Source organism: Pleuronectes platessa, chromosome 2, assembly GCF_947347685.1.
Source record: "Pleuronectes platessa chromosome 2, fPlePla1.1, whole genome shotgun sequence".
Classification (NCBI taxonomy): Eukaryota; Metazoa; Chordata; class Actinopteri; order Pleuronectiformes; family Pleuronectidae; genus Pleuronectes; species Pleuronectes platessa.
Window position 1 is genome coordinate 7754276 of NC_070627.1, and position 19813 is coordinate 7774088.

The following is a 19813-nucleotide window of genomic DNA, read 5'->3' on the forward strand; positions in this document are numbered from 1 at the left end:
CCACTGCACTTTCCTGCTTCATCTGATGCCAAACAGAAAAGGGGGCTCCTCTCTGCCATGACCTCACGCTTGTATACTTAACCAACAACCGAACAGATCCAACACCTCGAAACAGCCAGTAATTTCCTTTATCTATCTTTATCATCTCTGATCCATGCAGCTTCCTTCTACCAAGTTGTGTGGTTATTGGTCCAGTAGTTTATTAAACCTGTTGACTGACAAATCAGAAATGAAAACATAACCTCCTTAGCAGAGGTAATAAATCCTCCACCCATTTATCTAGGAAATGTCACCAACATTAATAATTATTAGAAACACAACAATAAATTAAAAGTAGAATGAAATGTTTCGAGAATATCTAAATAGTTGAAAAAAATAATTGTTGTTTTGTCGTGCACTGATTGCTGGTTGTACATCAAATTGCTCTTGAAGGATATTAAAGATTTTCTTTTATGGACAACTTTAGTTAATCACAAGCTGCACAAACCGAGCTAGAGCAGCAGAGGAACCCAGCAGCCAGCAGGGGGCAGCCTCAGGACATCACAGCAGATGGTGATTCTTGTACGGCGGCCGAAGACAATGTTAGAAAGTACTGGATTATTCTCTAACAATAGGTTTTTAAAGTATGTTAAATCATCCAGTATCTAAAAGCCAAAAATATAAAAGTAACTTTTAAGTAAGGCTGTCGTATATGTAGTAAAGTAGAAAATATTTTCTCTGAAGTCTTTATCAAAAGCAGCATAAAATGTCACGGACACGGACACACACGATAATTATAAAAAAAAAAGAAAAAAAAAAACTCTGCGTGCAATTCCTGCGCATTGAGCTTCTGCGCAGGATGTGCGCAATGGGCTTCTGAGCAGGATGTGCGCACTGGGCTTCTGCACAGGATATGCGCAGTAGGCTTCTGCGCAGTATGTGCGCGGCAGTTTTTTTTTTTTTTTTTTTTTTAATTTAATTTAATTTTTTTATATTTAATTTTATATAAAAACAAATTATATTTCATTTTTGAGCATCATCATCATTTCTCCCGCTGGTTCAGGGGTAAATGATACTGGTCTTCACAGGTGACTGACCTACGCAAGCTTGTAGCCGCCACCCCCCCACAGGAGATTATGTGCTTGTGTGTGTGGCCGCGGAGCTTCCCGGTTCTTCACTATGCTGCCGTAGCGAACATTTAATTTAACATGGGCGACGAAAGGAGGCGGAGCGCTTTTCACAGCGCTTCTACCTCCGGTGCGTCCCCGGGTTAGAGGATGATGGTGTGACGTTAATGTATTGTTTTACATTGCATGTGTCACCTCATGATAAATCAGTCTCCTATGTCGCCTGTACCAGGAGTCGCCCCTGTCACTGGTTATCTTGCGGTAACCAGCCGTCCGGACCGCTCCGTGAAGAAGGAGGAGGAGATGTTTCTTTACTTGGAATTCGGCCACTTTATTTCTCGGATATACAGCAGGAGCAACACTATTTTCCCACAATACCCTGGTGCACTATGTCACACACTACAAACTTTCCTTAAAGGGGCAGGCCATACCTGCAACACAACGAGCTCTCGGTCTCATATACAGATGGCAAGAGAAAGCAGAGAGGGATTTGTACACACCGTCTGATAAACATTCCGACAGTAAAGGCAAGGGGTAGTGATGGATAACGTTTTCTTTAACAAGTTAAGTCTTTCATTCTCACTTTCCACCTTAAAACTATAAAATGAACTGAAATATGAACTAGTTCAGAATTTAGATGGTGAACTATGAACGTGAACTATTCATGTTTACTTGTATGAACTGAACTTTGAACTAGTTCAGAATTTAGATGGTGAACTATGAACGTGAACTATTCATGTTTACTTGTATGAACTGAACTTTGAACTAGTTCATGAGAGTAGTGAACTTGCACAACACTGACAAACTCCACACAGAAAGACCCTGGCCGAACTGGGATTCAAACCAGGGACCTTCTTGCTGTAAGGCACCACTGTGACACCTATAATAGATCCCTCTGAGTTGTGTGCATTGGTGAGTTCAAGCAGCATTATATACTTATTATATACCTAGTATTGTATAGTTGTGGACAAAGTGAAGCTAGTTTGTCCATTTGGAACCACAGGATTGGGTCACTAGGTAAATCTGGGTGGTCACAAGTCAAAGAGGTTTGGTTTGATCGATGATAAATGTAGATCTTTGTGTCCATGTGTTCAAAATATATATGTTTTGTATGAAAGTGAATCTGAAAAAGTAACTGTATGTAACTGTAACTGTTAGAATACCTGAGAACTAACAGTTATAATCAAATGCACTTTATTCTTTCCCGCAGGACACAACAGATCCCAGAAAAACACAAAAGAAAAAATATCCTATCTACTCTTCACACCTAAAAACACAACAGATGAACAATAACATGCAACACAACTTTTTTAATATACTTGTGGCCTTTGGGGGATTCGATCTGACAGACGCGTTCCCCTGAGTGCGATCTGTCAGTTCTGGTGGCTTGTTACACCGGGTCATGTTTCTGCTGTAATATTAAGATCACACAAATGATTGAATGGGTTATTGCTGGAGAGATCTGCCACAGGCCGACTCCTCCAGACTCCATCACTCACTGCCAGTTGTCCTGCCTCCAACCTCACTGGCAAACTGCGCGTCCTTCTCAAAGCGTTATGGCCGCTGAACTCTTACAGGGTCCTCTTGTAAGTGGATTTGCATGAAATCCGGCTCATGTACGTGCCAGACGACTACTCGGTTTCACTTGTGCAACTTCGAGGAGGATAATAAATTAAGGGCAGATTTAAACACGTGTAAAACCTGTCGATAAAGCAGGAGATTGAATGTTCAATCCGTGTAAGTGAAAAACAAATAGCGTGTCTGAGGCTGATGCACAGTTTGATGTGTCCTCCAGCTTTCAGGGCAGCCAGACATCATTATTGCACGAAGCTCAATGAGGACCAGATTCACCGAAACAGGATGAGAGTGAGGCTGATGGTTGGAGATCAATCACAGCCTCCAAAAACAAGCTGTGTCCTCCAGAAGACGTGGAGTCTGGGGTCAGAGGTCAGCGTCTGATGTGGGTTCATTCGGGTCAGAATGGATAATGAGGAGCACCGGGTCACGACGAGGGAGAAGGGTCAAGTGAAAGAAAAGTTAATCAAGTCGTCATTACGTCTCTGCTGAGCAGTTATCTAATGCACATTCATTGGAAAGACGTGTGTGATGTGATCTGGCTTCACTTTCCCTCGTTGAACGTGTCAAAAAAAATGGTTCTCTTCCCCTTTTTTCATCCTGAAATTCTTGAGTTCATATTAACGGTTAAAATAAATAACACTGGTAATAAATAACGTTTTTATGAGACATCACGTAATTTCTTTGAGAACTGAACTGATGACGTCGGCTCTAAAAATGTCATTTTACAGCTCCTCAGTCAGATGCTGGATCTCAAAATGAAGACTGGAAAGAGGAGGAAACCACCAGCTCCGCCAAAGCAAAACAAAAACAACCCGAGCACAAGGGTCACAGCGGAGGTTGACGTACCCTCCACGTTCAGGTGAGCACCACAGGACGTCTTGTTGTTTACCTCCTCCCGGTGTTTTGGAACATTCCTCTGTGGTTTACCTTGGAAATGGATTATTTCCCAGCCGACTGTAAAAAGGTGAAATCACATCGGTTGGTTTCCACCGTTATGTTTTGCAGCTGTGTTCTGCTGTGGCCAAGCCAAACAGCTGAGGAGCTACCGGGCCCAGGTGCACAGCAGGGGGAGGGGGGAGGGGGGTTCCTGACACAAATTCCACTCTTCTGCCTCCGACCGCGAGGTGCAGACAGAAACACTGTCTGGGATGTTACTGATACAATAACACTGGATGAATCACCGGGATTTTATTTTATTCCACACCACGGCTGCAGATCCCGTAGAAATCCGAAGGGGTCATTAATTTCCTCGAAGCCATATTTTGTAACGCTCTTATCCCACTGCAAATTGTGGAGCTGCCAAGTCAAGCAAAGTGGTAACAACTAAGTCTCGGCCTCGAGCTGTCAGTGGCAGCAGGCCCGGCCGGGAGAAGAGTCGTAATTATACAGCACGATGGTTTTCTGTCACTTCACAGTCGTTATTATTCTTTTTTGTGATGGGCCATGTGGCGTCCTCAGTAACTTATCACCTTGTAATTACCCAAATAAACACCCCGACGAGCTAATGTGACCAAATAGAAAAACTCTTTTAAACTCGTCTAACCATACAGATGAGGAATAGTCTGTCTACTCTACCCTGAGAGTTTTTTTGACTGTGTCTCCAAAGTTGTCTTTTGTTACAAATACAAAGAAAAGCAAACACAACTGCTTCTGGGGGAAATGAGTTGAAATGGCAATTGTGAAAAGGTGGAGGTTTTTTTCATCGCGATGGTTAAAGGTTGTTAAATGACCTTAATTTTTCTGAAGACACAGATTAATGTCACAATGACCCGGATGTAATGTGAATACATGAATGGCACAAACTCCAGCTGTGCTATATTGGGCTGTGACCTCCAGGAAGAGATCCAGCCTTCAACCAAGAGCTCATTACCATTGGTCCTGAAACTTGTCAAGCCAATCGCAACTCCTTATTCAACATGAGTCTAGGTTTGGTATGATGATTGACAGAGGAGTACCCCTGAAGCATTTTCATTAACAGATTGCTGTGAACAGTATTAAGCACAATTGGGTTTATTTATCATGCTATATTTGTTAGGCCTATGCAAAAATAAATTAAAAACCAAACTCGGTGGACGGATGGACCTAGGAAGAACACATTCATCTCTGTGGATGCAGATTCAGGGGCTGATGCAGGTTTACAAAGCCTTCATATGGATTTTTAATGGAAGAATTTTATCTGTATAGCTCATTTAGTGTATCTGTTCTTTTTCTCTATAAAAACCACACAGTCATGTGAAGGATTGTTGGGCCCTGGTGGAGGTTTGCGCTGTTGAGTGCAACTCGACCTCTTTCATGCAACATTTCATCCAGATGGAACTCATCAGGCATCTGTATTTTTCTCCAGACAATTAGACAAAACAGCTTCTAACTGATGGTAGGTGGTAGTTTGTTGATCCTGAGTCCACATGAAGTGAACCTCTGAGGTAACAGCTGGCGGCAGCGAGCATTAGACACACAAACACATCACATTACCACCAAACATTTAAATGCAGGAATCAACCTGAACCGAAAGTGATGCTGCGCAATCCTATCACCATCATATGAATGGAAAAGCACCTTGCTCACTGTGTGCGTGACAGGAAATGACTTCACACTGTTGGGTATATGGGGTTTTATTCATTTAATTTATTAAGATGCTACATAGTCCAACCAGGTTGGGTTGTTTTTGAACACCAGAGAGACTACTTGACTAGGTATATTAATCTTCTTCTCAGATAGTTATTTATTTATTTATTTATATACATACAAAACAGTTTCCTCGACTGCTTACATTGTTCATGGTGATGGTCAGAGACTCGGTCAGTATAGTTTTACAACTGGGTCTGGATCCGTTAGCATCCGTTAGCATTTACACAGTTATTTTTGTTTGTTAGAAGTTCTACTGGGAGTACCAACAACACTATACTCTGGTACTTGGAAGTACTTTCCTTGCATTAAATGTTCAAATACTCCAACAGGAATTCAGTGAACAAGAAGAACTGTGTGCTAGAGCTGTGTGACCCAGACTTGATGACAGGTCTGCTCTGCCCTCCCTCTAAGCCGCAAGTCATCCTCAACCCAACAACTTTACAGAGATACAGTAGAAACTCTTTAGTCTTTTACCCACCGGACAATTCTATCATCTTCCCCTCCGCTGAACATGGAAGGATGCTGGAGTAGTGTAATCTTTTATTTTTGGTTAAGCAAAGGGGAATTTACGGCTGTTCACTCATCTTATGTGGATTCACTAGGAAAAGTTTTTTCTTCAAATATTACAGAGAGCGAATCTCCACTGCTTTTATTCCTCAAAATTTGGCGAGGAAACAATTAGTTCTGTTTTTTTGTGTAGTTTATTCTTGGACTGAGAATAACATGTCCAAACAGGTCACAAGGCAAGTCCTTCATCTGTAGAACATTTACAGAAGAATCAGATCCATACAAATCTCATTTCTGGTAGCTGTGATAATTCTTAAATGCTTCAACCCGAATAATAACAACAAACAAAAAAAAAGAATTTACTTAAAATCATAAAAATGCAACAGAAATGAAGAGAAAAACTAAATCAGATAATGTCGTTGTGCAAACCTACAACCATATTATATTATTATGACAATTATAAAAGCAATTAAATTAGATTCAAAAGTCCAATGCAACACTCGTGTGTGAATGCATGCAATCAAACATCCCCCTCTGTCAAGCGGGGATGTGGTGAACACCAGGTGATGAGAGTAAAGTGGACTTAAAACAAAACGGGACATGAAGAAAGAAAATAAGCTGTAGTGTTTCCAACACTGGTCGAGGTTCTACAACCAAAAGACGAGCTGATTTTACAAAGCCTCTGATTGCAGGAGTCAGTTTGATAGCCCTGTGTGAAACCCCGACTGTGTGGATCATCTCTCTGGTACATCCCTTCCTTAAAGGGGGTTAAGCTGGAAGGAACACCTGGATATACTGTACAGTGTGTGGGGGAGGGGAGGTGGGGGGGGATTACGTATACATATATACGTAAGGTCTGGCCTCTGTCATTTAGAAAAAGAAAAACAATACACGTAAATGACATTCGCACAATTGCAAACTGACTCAATCGCACCAACACTACCTCGCCGGTGTTTTAAAAAAAAATCCATTCGTCTGAATCACGAGCATTAAATCACGTTTCCATTACTCCCCATCCACAGAACCAGTCATCTGTATGCATGAGGCATTGGGAAGAGGGCCAGAATGATTATGTGATGATTACGTAGAGGCAAGACCTGGAACAGTCGGTTTGTTCATAAGATGATGTTTTCATTTTTTCCTCATGTACATCATCTTTGAATTTTTCTATTTTTTTTTTTTTTACATAAATTAGACTGAATCGAATCTTGTACCGCCCCTCCCCCCTCCACACCTATCGGATGTGGCCTTTTTTTTATCCAAAATCCCAGATCTCGTTTTGTTTTCATCCCCAGAAAGCATGCTGCGGCCGACCAAACTGCTCCGCGCTCTACAAGATCAACCTGCCCACGATGGCACCCACCACAAAGAAGAGCATGATGAGGAACACGGTGCGGACGCTCAACCCTTCCTCTTTCTTCATGGCCACCGAGGGGTGCTGAGACGACATCACGTTGCTCTTCCTCATCCGCAGGCCGTCGTCCTCCTGAAGCGGAGGGAAGAGGAGAGGAACAAATTAGCACATGATGAAAGAAAGGAAGTGGGTGGAAAGTGGCAGAGAGGTGGTGGTCGGAGAGTAAACAAATTCCCCCCCTTTAATATTTCTGACAGGGAGATTAAAGGGATGCCCGACTCTATGATGAACCACTGAAATGGAAAATAAAACAAAATGAATAGAAAAAGGAACCGACTGTGGTCTTCCAGTTATCTCACTCACCCTAATCTGTTTGTTTTCTTCCCTCAGCCTCTGAGCCTCCATCTGCATCGTCTTGCACTCCTCAATGATCTTCTTCACCTCCGGACTCTGCTCAGATCGTGATGAGCTATCTCTAAAGTTGTGTGAGGCCTGAAAGAGAAAGTAAAATAAACTGCATGTGAGGCTGAACAAAGAGCAAAGTGATCCTCTGAAGTGTTCTCGATGGGCGAGAGCGTGGGTGTAAGGCAAGGAGAGAAAGGTGACTGACATAGAGGAGATATAGAGGGACAGTATAATGCTTAACATTCAGAGACAGTGTAGACAAGATCGAAAGATAAAGAATGACGAAGTGTAAAAGGAGGAGAAGATTTGAAAGTTGTGATGGGACAGTAGAAATAAAGAGAGAGGATAGAGACAAAGAAAGAGAAGATGGATACAGCAGAGTAGTAAAAAGGTGGGATGCTGCAGAACAACAATAATAACAATAGACATCGTAGCCCCATAAATCATGTAGCACAAATATAAACAAAAGTTGTTCTGTTCAGACAGAAGCAATAAAAAGCATCACGGTGAAAACCTGCAGCAGCATAAATAAACAATGACGCCATCAATTGAAAATAAAACACATTGTGTGCTACGGTCAGTTAGTGAGAAATCCTCGAACGAAGCAATCATTCATTCTGATATAAAACCTGTTGTGACAACAAAGACCAGCATTGTGAGGCAAAGAAAGGAAGCGTGAGAGAGAGAACACTGGCTGTCGCTTACCGGTTTTTCGTTCTCCAGTGGCAACTCAAAAGCACACCTCAGCTTAGAGTCCATCAGCTCATCTGGCTTCGCCTCCTTCCACTAGAATTATTTAATCAAGGCAAAAGGACAGATTGTTATGATTGGTAAAAATCCCATACCAGAGAAGAGAAGCATACACATGTATAAATCGTTCAGCTTCACATGTTTAAACAGGGTTTCTGTAGTGGTCACTTATTCGGGCCCGTGCAGCGACAGTGTGAAGGCCCTATTGCTTTACGTTTGAATATTCAGGAGAATTAAATGCATTTTTGGGCGGCTTGAACAAACTCAAAAACACCAAATTTCATGGGTGTGGCATCACCTTTTGATGAGTCATCAAAACACAAGGTTTACACTTTGATGCCATAGCTGCAAAATACAGCTCAAATGAGCATATTAGAAGATAAATTTTGTATGTCTTCAAAGGAGCCTTCTTAATTTAGGAGAGTTGGATTCCAAGACACCCATAACTCCAGCTTGATCCTGTATAGAACATAATCTAGGTACTCAGCATCAGAGATTTCAGACTAAGAATCAAGACCAAGAATTGCCTCCTCGTTTTCCTCATGAACTTCTTCCTGCAGCATCTTTGTGAACATGCAGACAGTAAGTCTGAAATGATTGCGACCAGCCATACTAACACTCTGGATAAAGAAAATCAAAGCATATTTTCAAACGCTTATCAATAAATGAATGAATCAATTCAATACTATTCTCAACTTGATATGGCATCTATTTAAACTGTGTGGTGTGGAGATCATTTAATATATCACAGTAAAGAAGCTGTGTTTCATATTCAACCTTCCTGGTATTCAAAGTTGGTGCAGAAGCCTGCTTTTAGAAAAAATCCCTTGCAGGATTATAATCCCAAAGCTGAACCACACACCATATGGAAATTTCCAATGGAAGCTAATCTCCATTGGTATTAGACACTTAACAAACAACACAACTGCTGTTTTAATACTTGGAATTACTAATCATTACGACTTTGGCTTCAAATGTGACTATACTCTGAGTCAATGTCGTTTTTAACATTATTATCAATAGCTGAACTGTTTTCAGGGAGGATCTGCTCTGTCCATTGTTCTCAAGCTCTAACCTTTGTGTGAAACAACAAAAGAGCCTGCAGGCTATAACTGGTGTGCTTCTCTTAAAACACAACTCAAAACAAAATCTGCTTTTAAGTCTAAACTTTGTTACAATCACAGGATTGAACAATAAACCACTGGAGTCCAGGCTCTTCCTCAGTACCAATGACGCTTTTGTTACCATTACTCAGGTTGCCTGTATATGTGTTTGTATTTGAATGTGCATGTGCATTTGTGTGTCGTAATATCACACAAAAAAGTAGTGCTGTATCCAACAACTATTTTAATTAAAATTCAAAATCAATTTTTAGTTTTTAATTAAGTTTTTGCTTAAACAGACGTTTTCCAAATGAATCGATCTAATCCATTTGTGGGGAGCAGCTGTAATAATAAATAATGACTATAAATAATGACGATATATAATAATTAAAAGCCTCCAGTATTCAAAACACACTTTCACAGGAGCGTCACCAGTAATTTAGAGATGTTCAACATGTCACAACAGCTGCAAGCACACAAGTTATAACTATCAGGACCAAAATGAATTACTCTACAAAATACAATACCTGTTTTCAAGACAAAAGAAAGGAAACATACTGTGAATAATGGTGAAATAGACTTTTAGATGTTGGGACACACTCACCACTCCCTCCATGTCAGTCATGTCAGGAGGTGCTAGCAGGGACTGGACCATGAACTTGTGTTTGCTCTTCTCGTTGGGGTCGTAATCAAAAGGCTGCAGCATAACTGAAATAGAAAATGATTATCAGTGTCAGAATAGGCAGAAACACGTTTTCGTCTTCGGTCGCATGTGAAGAAAGGTCAGGAGGCTCTGTAGGAATATTAAAGTGATACGTTAGGGCAGGGGGTCTGGGATTGTGAGCCCACCAAGGACACAGAAGATAAATCATACCAGGAAGTCTCAAAGAATTAAAACTTTAATTTTGTTTGTAACAACTCCCCTGGTTTGATTTGGTTTCTAAACCTCATCCTCAGGAAAAAGTGTATGTTTCTTTTTTTTCATCCAAACTGCAGCAGACAGGCAGGTAAACAATATGGTTTCTGGGTGGAAGCTTCTCTCCCCGATACAAGTACTTGTGGAACTCCAGCTATTAGTATTAGTCAGCAACTTTCCTTCTCTTTCCCCTTCTCACCTCTCGTGTTCACTCCTTGGATTTGAGAGGAATTAGTGAGTATCAAATACCCATGTATTTGCCAAACAGTAAACTAGGGCCTCCACATCTTCAAGAATCTGGGGGCTGCCCCTGCCGCTTGGAAAAAGAGGTTGAGATGATTTATTTCTACGTTTGTGTTACCATGACAGAGAAACACTGACAGATCTAAACATCCCAAGGGGGTAATCTCGCTAACAGCTTCCAACTCAGCCTTTTTCTTCCTTAACATTACATATCACTCTAACAGAAAGCAGGTGTGGAGTTGGAACACAACTTTAACCCATCACCACAGCAGTCCCCCCCAGTCTGTGGTGTGTTATTTGATGTCACTCCAATGAATGAGAAGTTGAGAATTTTAAAGCTGCAAACATGATTAATAATCACTTTCTTATGCCAGTGTTGGAGTTCAAGTGGCCATCGTAGAAGAGTAGAAAATGTCTATTGAAGGCTGATCTTTTTGTCCCATTTTAAATGAGGGTGCAATTCAAAGGCATATTTTGACATCGGCATCAACTATGTCAGCAATGTCTGCGTGATTCTTTGGCTTTCACTAGAGACAAATGACCTCCTAATTTCAAAGCTGGTGTAGCTATTAGGATGGTTTTCATATATGGCACATGCCAATTCTCCCTAGAGTGGAAAACCTCAGAGATGTAGTGCACTATTACAGCAATCAAGGCAGTTCAATATCGCAAACCAGAAACAGACGGCTTGAACAGATTGAGAACGTCCTGTTTCAGTCAGAATCAATTTGTGCTGCCATCTACCTTCGGGTCCGAGGGGACAATAACAGAGAGGGGAGGCAGGAAAGCATTTAAGTTCTTTGAGCAACACAAAAAAGGTCCGGAGCCAAAGTCTGAGATGAAAAAAAACCATAGATTTACATCATCTTTGTTTTCCAGCCTTTGAACACACCTTTACAAAAAGCTACTTCTGCTAATGGTATGATTTAGTGGTCTGTCTTCGTGCTGGGTAAACATTCATAAAACTCACAGAGGCTAATTGTAGTCAACACGCTCAAGCTGGAAGGTAATGGCCTGCCTGCTTGTTGATGATGAATGGAAAAAGTAGAGTGCTGAGGGAGGGCGGAAAGGACATTTTCCTTTCCTGTCATTAATACATTTTGTTGTGCAAGACAAGAAGCTCACAAGAGAATAACATCAAACAATTTACCTTGAAGTGCTTCAAGATCAGGCCTGCAGACGATTCTTTATATAAAACTTTATATTATCATTTAAACATTGGGGAAAAAACTTAACTCTACTGTTTCCTTTATTAGTTGTTTGGTCTTTAAAATGTCAGGAAATAAAATGATGCACGACAATTTCAAATTAAAGTTTCAAAACATAAATAATTATTTTAGCCAAGAGTGAATATCTATCTATCTATATATATATTTCATTTTCATCCTAATAAAACATACGAAACTAGCTTATCAAATTTAAGAGGCTGGAAAGTTTGGCATTTATTTGATTAAAGAATGCCTTAAATATATGATCAACTATCAAAGTTGGTGCAGATTAATCTTCTGTCAATCGACTGAGTTACAGCTATAGATATAACAATTGTCCACATTCAAGACTTAATTTAGTTCAATTCATGGTGCCATTTACAGCTGAAATTTACAATTCTTTTTAACTTACAGACCAATTGATTAATTTGTTAATATAATCTCAAACAATAGTGAAAAATGTCAATCTTTGACAATGAGGTTTCAAAGCTAAAAAGCTGAAACCTCATTCACTCCGGGTCATGCTAATTCAACCTAGCTTGTGAGGTTGGGCGTTGTTGCTGCTGCGGAGCTGCTCGACCTGCCCAAAGTAAAATTCTCCCAAAGTGTCCGTTTGTCTCGAAGAACCATCGCAAAGCAACAACATGCTCAAGCTCGGTACAACAACCTCTGTCTGCTTGACTTCTGTAAAATGAATTACGTGCCGAGGATTTTTTCACTCTTAGGGGAAATGCACCAAAGCTTGCATCTCTGTTAGAGACAGTCTACTGCTGTGAGCTGTTCTGTTCAACGCTGTTTCCTGCAAATATGATTCTGATTAACACTGACTCACCAGAACCTGGAAACCCATTTGCATGTAGCATCATCATCATCATCACTACCATCAGACGCCTTGCCAAAGAGAAACAGTTCCAGCTATTGCTTTAGAGAGGTTAACTTGATGTATGTGTTCAATAATTTAGTGTGGCCAGTAAAGGATGTTATAAAGATTGAAATGGCTCTAATTGTAAAAAGGTTCCCCACCCCTGGTTTATGTAGAATATTTTATGTCTGTACTTTCGATTTTCTGAACGACCATTCATCAAAAAACTTCAGTAGACTCTGCACTTCATTGAGCAACTGATCGATCAAACGTCCTAAACTTTAAATGAACAATGAACCTGCCTTTGATTATGGGGATTGTGGTGTATTTAATGTTAGTTTATTTGTAGAGTCCAACAAAGCTGCCACATAAAGTTCACTTTTGATTTTGCTAGGTTTGATTAAATCTAAATACCACATGGAATTAAGTAACACAAATAGATAACAAAATAATGACAACACAATGTTATGTGCTACTTTGACAGTGGCACATGACTAATTGAGAATATGGTGACAGACCACTTGTGTGGTGATGATGGTGATGAACATGAAAAGGGACTCAGGTGTTGGTTAAGACAGGAGACTTATTTTCTTGTCCTGTCGTAACACACAAATGGGGAATGGGTGCAAGGAGAAGCTAATGAAGCTCATTCTGATAACTGCCACACGGGAATTGTTGTTCTTTGCTTCCTGGCTCCCTCTGAATGAGAATACGTCCCCAGTATGACAGACAAACTTCTGACAAATTCCCAGAAGAAGTTCAATATGTGTGGACACAAGGATTTTTGAAACACTCATGCCACATATTTTTCCACTGGATGCTGCTACATAACACCAATCAATCCCTGCAGCATTCCTGTGGCCATGGCTACGTTCAACATATACAGTTAAAGCTGGGTTGAGCTTCAAAAGCACTGGGTCTATCCTCAGCTAAGCCAGCAAATGACACATCTGAGGTCTGTAGGTATCCCGTGGCAGACGGTTCTCTCTCGCCTCAGTGAGAGTGCATGTCTGTGGAGCTTTTGTGTTGCTTTGTCATAAAAAAATTCTGAAATACGAGACAGGCTGAACTGCGGCAAGTTATAAATCCTTTACTTTTGCCTGAATACCTCAATAAGGATGATTTGGGGATTATTGGTGCTTTCAGAATATTTTTACTTCTGCTGAGACTTGAACTGCTTTCAGACACGCACTGAGGACTGAACATTTCCCTGAAACTTTCCAGGGGGGCTGCATGTGAGAACCCAATCAGCTGAGTCAGTTTGAACTTTTCCTGCCAGCCCCCTATCAAAAAACTGAAAAATTCCCAGCGAGAATGTGGGCGTGTGACGAAACGTGAAACTTGAAGAATACAAATATCTCATCTTTTGACTCTTTTGTTGATTTTGCACATACGCCCATATGCTTGTAGTATTGTTGCCAAGGCCAAAATAAACATTACAGAGGAGTCAATAGCTGTAGACAAAAACACTGTGCTTTCCACAGTAGAATGTATATGTCATGTCCTGCCTCTTGAGTGCTATACCGAGGTGCCTGAATGTTCTGGAAATGTTCCTGCTGCTGTGAATGAGTCTGACCCTGAAAATATGTGTTTATTAGCCTTTACTGTTTACACTGCTGATGATACATATTATGCTTTGCGTGGCATTTACCATTTGCATGTTGAATTGAAAAGAGTGGCGATAAAAAGGTCAAACTGGCATATGTTTTGGAGTAGCACCATTAAATACAAGGTGCAGCAAAGTTAACGGAAGAGAGGGAAATGTCTGTCAGTACTGTTAAGAGCCACACACTCCTTAGGAGAAGCAACCCAAGTAGGTAAAAACAATGGTGCGAGTTATCCATGTAAGGTCTTTAAATTAAACTCTGCTTTTTCATCAAAATACTCTATTTTTGATTTAAAAGCACACAGTGCCTGTAAAATGAGTGCCCCCAAGACCTTGCCATCTTGTTAAGTGCACTGCGTCGATGAACTATGTAGGCTTGAATTCTCCCTGAAGACAGATTAGACCGAGAGAGGTCACAGACTGTGCCGGCTGTCGTAGTTCAGTGATTTTTGGACCCCAGTCGTGACACTTACATGTTTGCAGACTAGATTCTCAGAAAAGCAGACTTCTTTTGGGACTCGAACCTGTGACCTTTCTCAGCCTAATAAGGGTGAAAAATGAAGCTAACTGACAGAGCGGACTGCGCTGATTTGTCGCCCACTGCTGACAGCAGGCCCCAGTGACACCATTTGCAGTAGTTGACACCAGATAGGAGAGGTTGTAAAATGAGTCTGTGGCTGTAAATGGCAAAGGAGGCCCAGTGTGGAAACACTAGACTGTACCTGTCTCCATCCAAGTGTCTGACTGGGAATGAGGCCTGCCATGAGGGACCGGGGCTAGAGAACATGGGGAATACTTTGCAATGAAAGAGGAGTGAAGTGTTTATGTAAAAGACCAAACCCATCGAAGATACAAGATAAATAATAGTTTTAGTTCCTTCCTCACAATGAGCCACATGTTTTTATCCAATCAAGATTAAAATCAAACCCCAAATCATGGATATGCAGATATGCAGTCTCATAAGTCCCCACTGTACCGAATGGGGCTGTAATAAATTATCACTTTCATCATCAATCTTGTAGTGTAGAAACATCAGTCCAAATTTACAAGAAATAACACTTTCAACCTGCATGACTGGTTTGACCTGTAGTCAAAAAACACTTGAGTCAGAGAAGCTGCAACAAGCGAATGTTTTCTATCTAATTTGCTAAAAGACTAAATTACCGAACCTGTCAAATACATTTTCTGGAAATTCACTAATTATTTGAGAAAGTGTTGCTGCTACATGTTAAACTTTTCTCTTGGTAAATCAGTAACTATGTAATGTCACATGATTCTACAGTTCCTTCATGGCAAAGCTTCTCATTTATTACCTGAGACATTGATTGAGGTGCCTGCATCGATAATTCCACTGTTTGGCCGCACACAGTACCGGCGTGGTGCCGTCGTCTTCACCTTGAAACACACATTTCTGTCTGTTGGGTTGGCGAGCTTGAGGTTTGCGGTGACCACATCTGAGAATGGACCTGTTAAGAAAGACGACAAAAGGTGGACACTTAAAACATTTGTTTTTGTAAAGGCAGTTTCGGTTAGATCAAGAGTCTGTGTGTACTATTTGACAAAGTCATATTCTGAAATGTCATCGAAGAGTGTAATATTTAACAAATGTAAAAATCAAAGACTTGAAGAGAAATAAGAGAAAGAGACAGAAAAAAACGGAACTACAAAAAGGCAAAAAAAGGGGTAACACACCTAATACAAAGCAAAGAGAGACTCCAGCAAGTTGTTTGAACAATAGGAATGTTCAGATAGATTAACTTAGTAAAACACCAGTGGGTAACACTATTAAAAATATATTACATGTGTACACGCACATTTAAATGTGGTCTACCAAAGCCTTTCTGGATGTGGATTAAATTATGACAAATTCAATCTACAGCCACATGTTATCTTTATTGGACCTGACATGTGGTTAAACAGGGTTTCGCTGCCAATTCAACTACTGCAGGTTTTTAATATGTCAGACTTAAAGTTGTGAAAAAAACATTCCAGTATGATGTGACAGCTCTAGTTTGAGAACAGTCAGAAAAGTACCACAACTTAATCTGGCTAATGCACCGACCTCGGAGAAAGGCTGGAGTTTAATGAGTCTTCTTTTACATTATTGGCACATTACAAATACTGTAGGGAGTGAACCCTCACTGGTCAGATATGCATAGTTTAAATCCAACAAATCCCTCTCTAGGGGCAATGACAAATCCCAGTACCTCACATCTTACGGGAACCAAGTTTAATTTCAGATTTTCCACAAGTTAAAAACCACATAGAAAACACATTATTCTGAATTTAGACAATGTCTACGAGAGAGGTCCCTTGCTTTTTTTCATTGCTTTACTGCAGCGTATTAAGATCTGTAATCATTGGACCTGGTGAAAAACATGGTGAGACACATGAGCTGATTTGGGTCTGAAACATGCATTTGTGGACCACCTTCTATTAATCCAAATATGATTTTGAACTTGTGGCCTTATGTACAACCCTCACCATTATACTTATAATCAAGTAGTTTCCCAATGAAACAACAAATTAGGACACTACAGTAGCAACTGTGGTGAGGGTACAGTCTGCAGTTGAGAGACTCACACTGCAGGGAAACATGGAGCTATTTCAGAATTAGCACATACACCAGATTGAAGATAAAGTTTCAGCTCAACAAACATCCAGAGCAACTGACACTTCCCGTACCCGTTGAGCAAAAACAGAGAGGAAATTCAGACCCTCACAATCCTGGCTTGACATCTGAAGGCTTTTAATGAAAGAGACCCATGCAACTGACTACTGTACACCTGATCCACTACTTCCTGAAAGTTTCTTGGGACACCGTCCAATTCACGAAAAAACCGCAAATGGCCGTAAAAAAACTATTACGAAGACTTGATATGTGAATCTGTCGTCTTCCAAGGTTGGATCTAATTAAAAGTGTATAAAAAGTGGGGGGTCTGGAAGGCTTTTGTAGAGATCTGTCAACGTTACCCCTGACGAAGATAAAAATGAAAAAGTCCATAGCTTAACATCTGAGAGTATTTGGTCCACAGATGGTCTTAGCTACAAGTTTCTCCTGACTGACCCACTCCCTATTCCCTGAAGTTTCACCCTACGTGCCTACATATTACTTGGAACCTGAGTATAGGCATGTGATTTGTGCCATTGTCAAGTAAATTGAGCAACACACATTGTTCAGCCACAACACATGGATGTCTATGCAACATACAGGTTACGATCTATGGTAAAAGGTCCTATATTGTCCAGCTGGAAACTTTCCTCATAATTCCCTAAAAAATCTGCTTTCAGTTACAAAGTAATTTATCTGTTTCCAATTAGGGAGACACACGTTAATCAATATCTACTGGAGTTTCCATTAGTTAAGTCTGAGTTCAGTTTGAGGTTGAGTGGCAATTTTGGTGGGATTTGGTGAACCATAGAATAGATAATGAAATAACTGATAATTGTACAACTGTGATGTCATGTGCTCAGAGGTGTCCTGTAAGTGTCTCTAAAAAAGAAAGAAATAACAAGAGTCAGTATTATAGCATGGGTCAGGTCTTCTTTGTCCATTATTTCCACACAGGACTCCTTGTTGTATATTATTGATTATTGAATGCGCAAGCTGGTAGGGGACTCTGACACTGTGACCCTGTGTCTGATTCCTCTTAAGACACAGCATTACTATTGTCAATACATGGGTAGCTTCAGTATAGCTACACCTTAATGTGTGAAATATTGTAAAAGTACTATAACAGTGTAATCAGGGTGCAGATAAATAACTATTCGTTTTTTAATCAAGTAATTTCTTGAATTGTCACTAATGTCATTAAACGTCTCGTTTCCAAAAACCCATCCAGACGGTTCTCCGAGCAAACGCCATCAGCGAGATGTTGAGACACAGGTCAGACAACAACCCAAGATAATTATGAAAAGCTGTGAAATAGTAATGAGTGGATCATATTCAGGAAACCTGAGCACAGAAAGAACTGTTAGTTCCTGGGATCTGGTCACAGCTCTGGAACGTTATATAAAGACAGTGGAATATTTTAAATTAGAACAGCAGGAACAAGCTTTCAGGTCAGACAGGTAACACACTGCCACTGTGTACCGAGGCTCTGTGTTTGACATGCGTTAACACTTTCAATTTGGGAAGTCTGACAGCTGCCACAGGAGCTTCACGTTATGCTGCTTACACCAGAGTACAGGCTGTCCTCAGATGATGCTGTGCAGTCTATCAGTAGTAATGATTAAGTCTTGTATTGACATGGTGTATCAGGAGTGAAGCTCTGTCTGTGCACACAGATCTAAAGTGAGATCTTTGCACTGAACTCTATCAGGATCAAAAACGAATGCAATAGAACCATATAAGTTCCTGTACCATTAGTGATACCTCTCACTGGAACACGGAGTGAATGTCTCTCTGTGCCTGTGAGGCTGTTGGCATGTTGATGACCTGCAGCTACATGGGGCAGCAGGGGTTGCAAAGTTTTCAGCTGCCATGTTATTAGATTACCCCTGGCTGTCAGGGCTAATGACAGCTAGCTACACCTGCTAAGGATCTAGCAGCTCGTGTGCAATGGAAGCTGGTGGAATTTGAGGGGGATAATAATCTGGCCTGTTTATCATGGTGGGCATATCCCCAAGTGCACGTGACGTTTGGTGTCTTTCCCTTCTGAGGACTTTAGGGGCTGCGGTCAGGAGGCATTGGCCGGGCCCGGCTAGCTTAGCCGTGAGAAGCTAATCTAGGTGAAGCTAAGCTAGGTGACCTGCCGTCCTCTCGGAGCAGCCTCCCCGGGTTTCACTGGAGGGTGACAGGTCAGAGAGAGCAGCACCGCAGCTTCAACACAGGTTTGGTTCCCAAAACATGGGCCTGCCCCCCCCCGCCGTCCGTCCATCCCTCCCTCCCTCCTCCGCCCCACCCCGCTGGCAGAGGCGTCCCCCCCTCCTCCCTCCTTCCCTCCCTCCTTCCTTCCTTCCCCTGCTCCCTCCACAGCCGGGCCCTCCCCTCCGCTCCTACCTCTGAATTTCAGCTCGTGCGGAGGCTCCAGGAGCAGAACCTGTTCCGGCCTGGCCATGTCCCAACAGCTGGAGCGGGGCTATCGCGCTGCAGCCGAGTTCCTGTCCGTCAAGCCCCCGAAGTCAGGACGTCGCTGGGGCGCTGCAGGGTCCGCGGGGTGGTCGGGTTCTCTCTTCTTTCCTCTCTCCCCTCTCTCTGTCAACGAGCTGGCTGGCGGATAAATCCTGTGTTGCGGGGGCCCCCCCGGTCACTGGTGCTACTCGAGCTGCTAGCGGCTGTTGTGATGCAGCAGGAAGGGAGTGAGAGACAGCGCCGTGACGTCACCGCCTCTGCAGCGCGAGGGAGAGAGGGAGGGAGGGAGGGGGAGAGAGAAGGAGAGGGAGGCAAGGGTGCAGCCACCTTTCAGGAAAACTCAATTTATGATTATTGGGTGGATGTAATAGTAATTATACTACTCCAGCTATGACTCTTAATAATATTAATAATAATAATAATAAATCCATTAATTCATTATCTATACCACAGTCTTTAGGGTCGCGAGGGGA

General features: G+C 41.5%; 1 protein-coding gene and 1 long non-coding RNA gene across 2 annotated transcripts; one reads left to right on the forward strand and one right to left on the reverse strand.

Moving 5' to 3' along the window:
• Positions 1–1778: 1778 nt before the first annotated feature.
• Positions 1779–7495, forward strand: LOC128449031 (uncharacterized). The gene is made up of 3 exons (XR_008339845.1): positions 1779–2018; positions 3413–3543; positions 7115–7495. It is a non-coding gene; the product is annotated as an uncharacterized LOC128449031 (long non-coding RNA).
• LOC128449000 (vesicle-associated membrane protein-associated protein B) lies at positions 5281–19566 on the reverse strand. Its single transcript, XM_053431953.1, has 6 exons — positions 19269–19566; positions 15580–15732; positions 10036–10139; positions 8284–8364; positions 7537–7665; positions 5281–7305 (listed from the first exon to the last, which is right to left on the reverse strand). Exons 1-6 carry the CDS (start codon positions 19324–19326, stop codon positions 7150–7152), a joined length of 681 nt encoding a protein of 226 aa, XP_053287928.1. The 5' UTR covers positions 19327–19566; the 3' UTR covers positions 5281–7149.
• Between the last annotated feature and the right edge of the window lie 247 nt (positions 19567–19813).

Coding starts and splice junctions, on each gene's coding strand:
- LOC128449000 (XM_053431953.1), bottom strand. CDS start 19,326: ATGGCCAGGCCGGAACAGGTTCTGCTCCTGGAGCCTCCGCACGAGCTG. Junction 7,666..8,283: donor CACTGGAGAACGAAAAACCG/GTAAGCGACAGC, acceptor TTTCTCTTTCAG/GCCTCACACAACTTTAGAGA. Junction 7,306..7,536: donor AAGAAAACAAACAGATTAGG/GTGAGTGAGATA, acceptor CCTCCGCTTCAG/GAGGACGACGGCCTGCGGAT.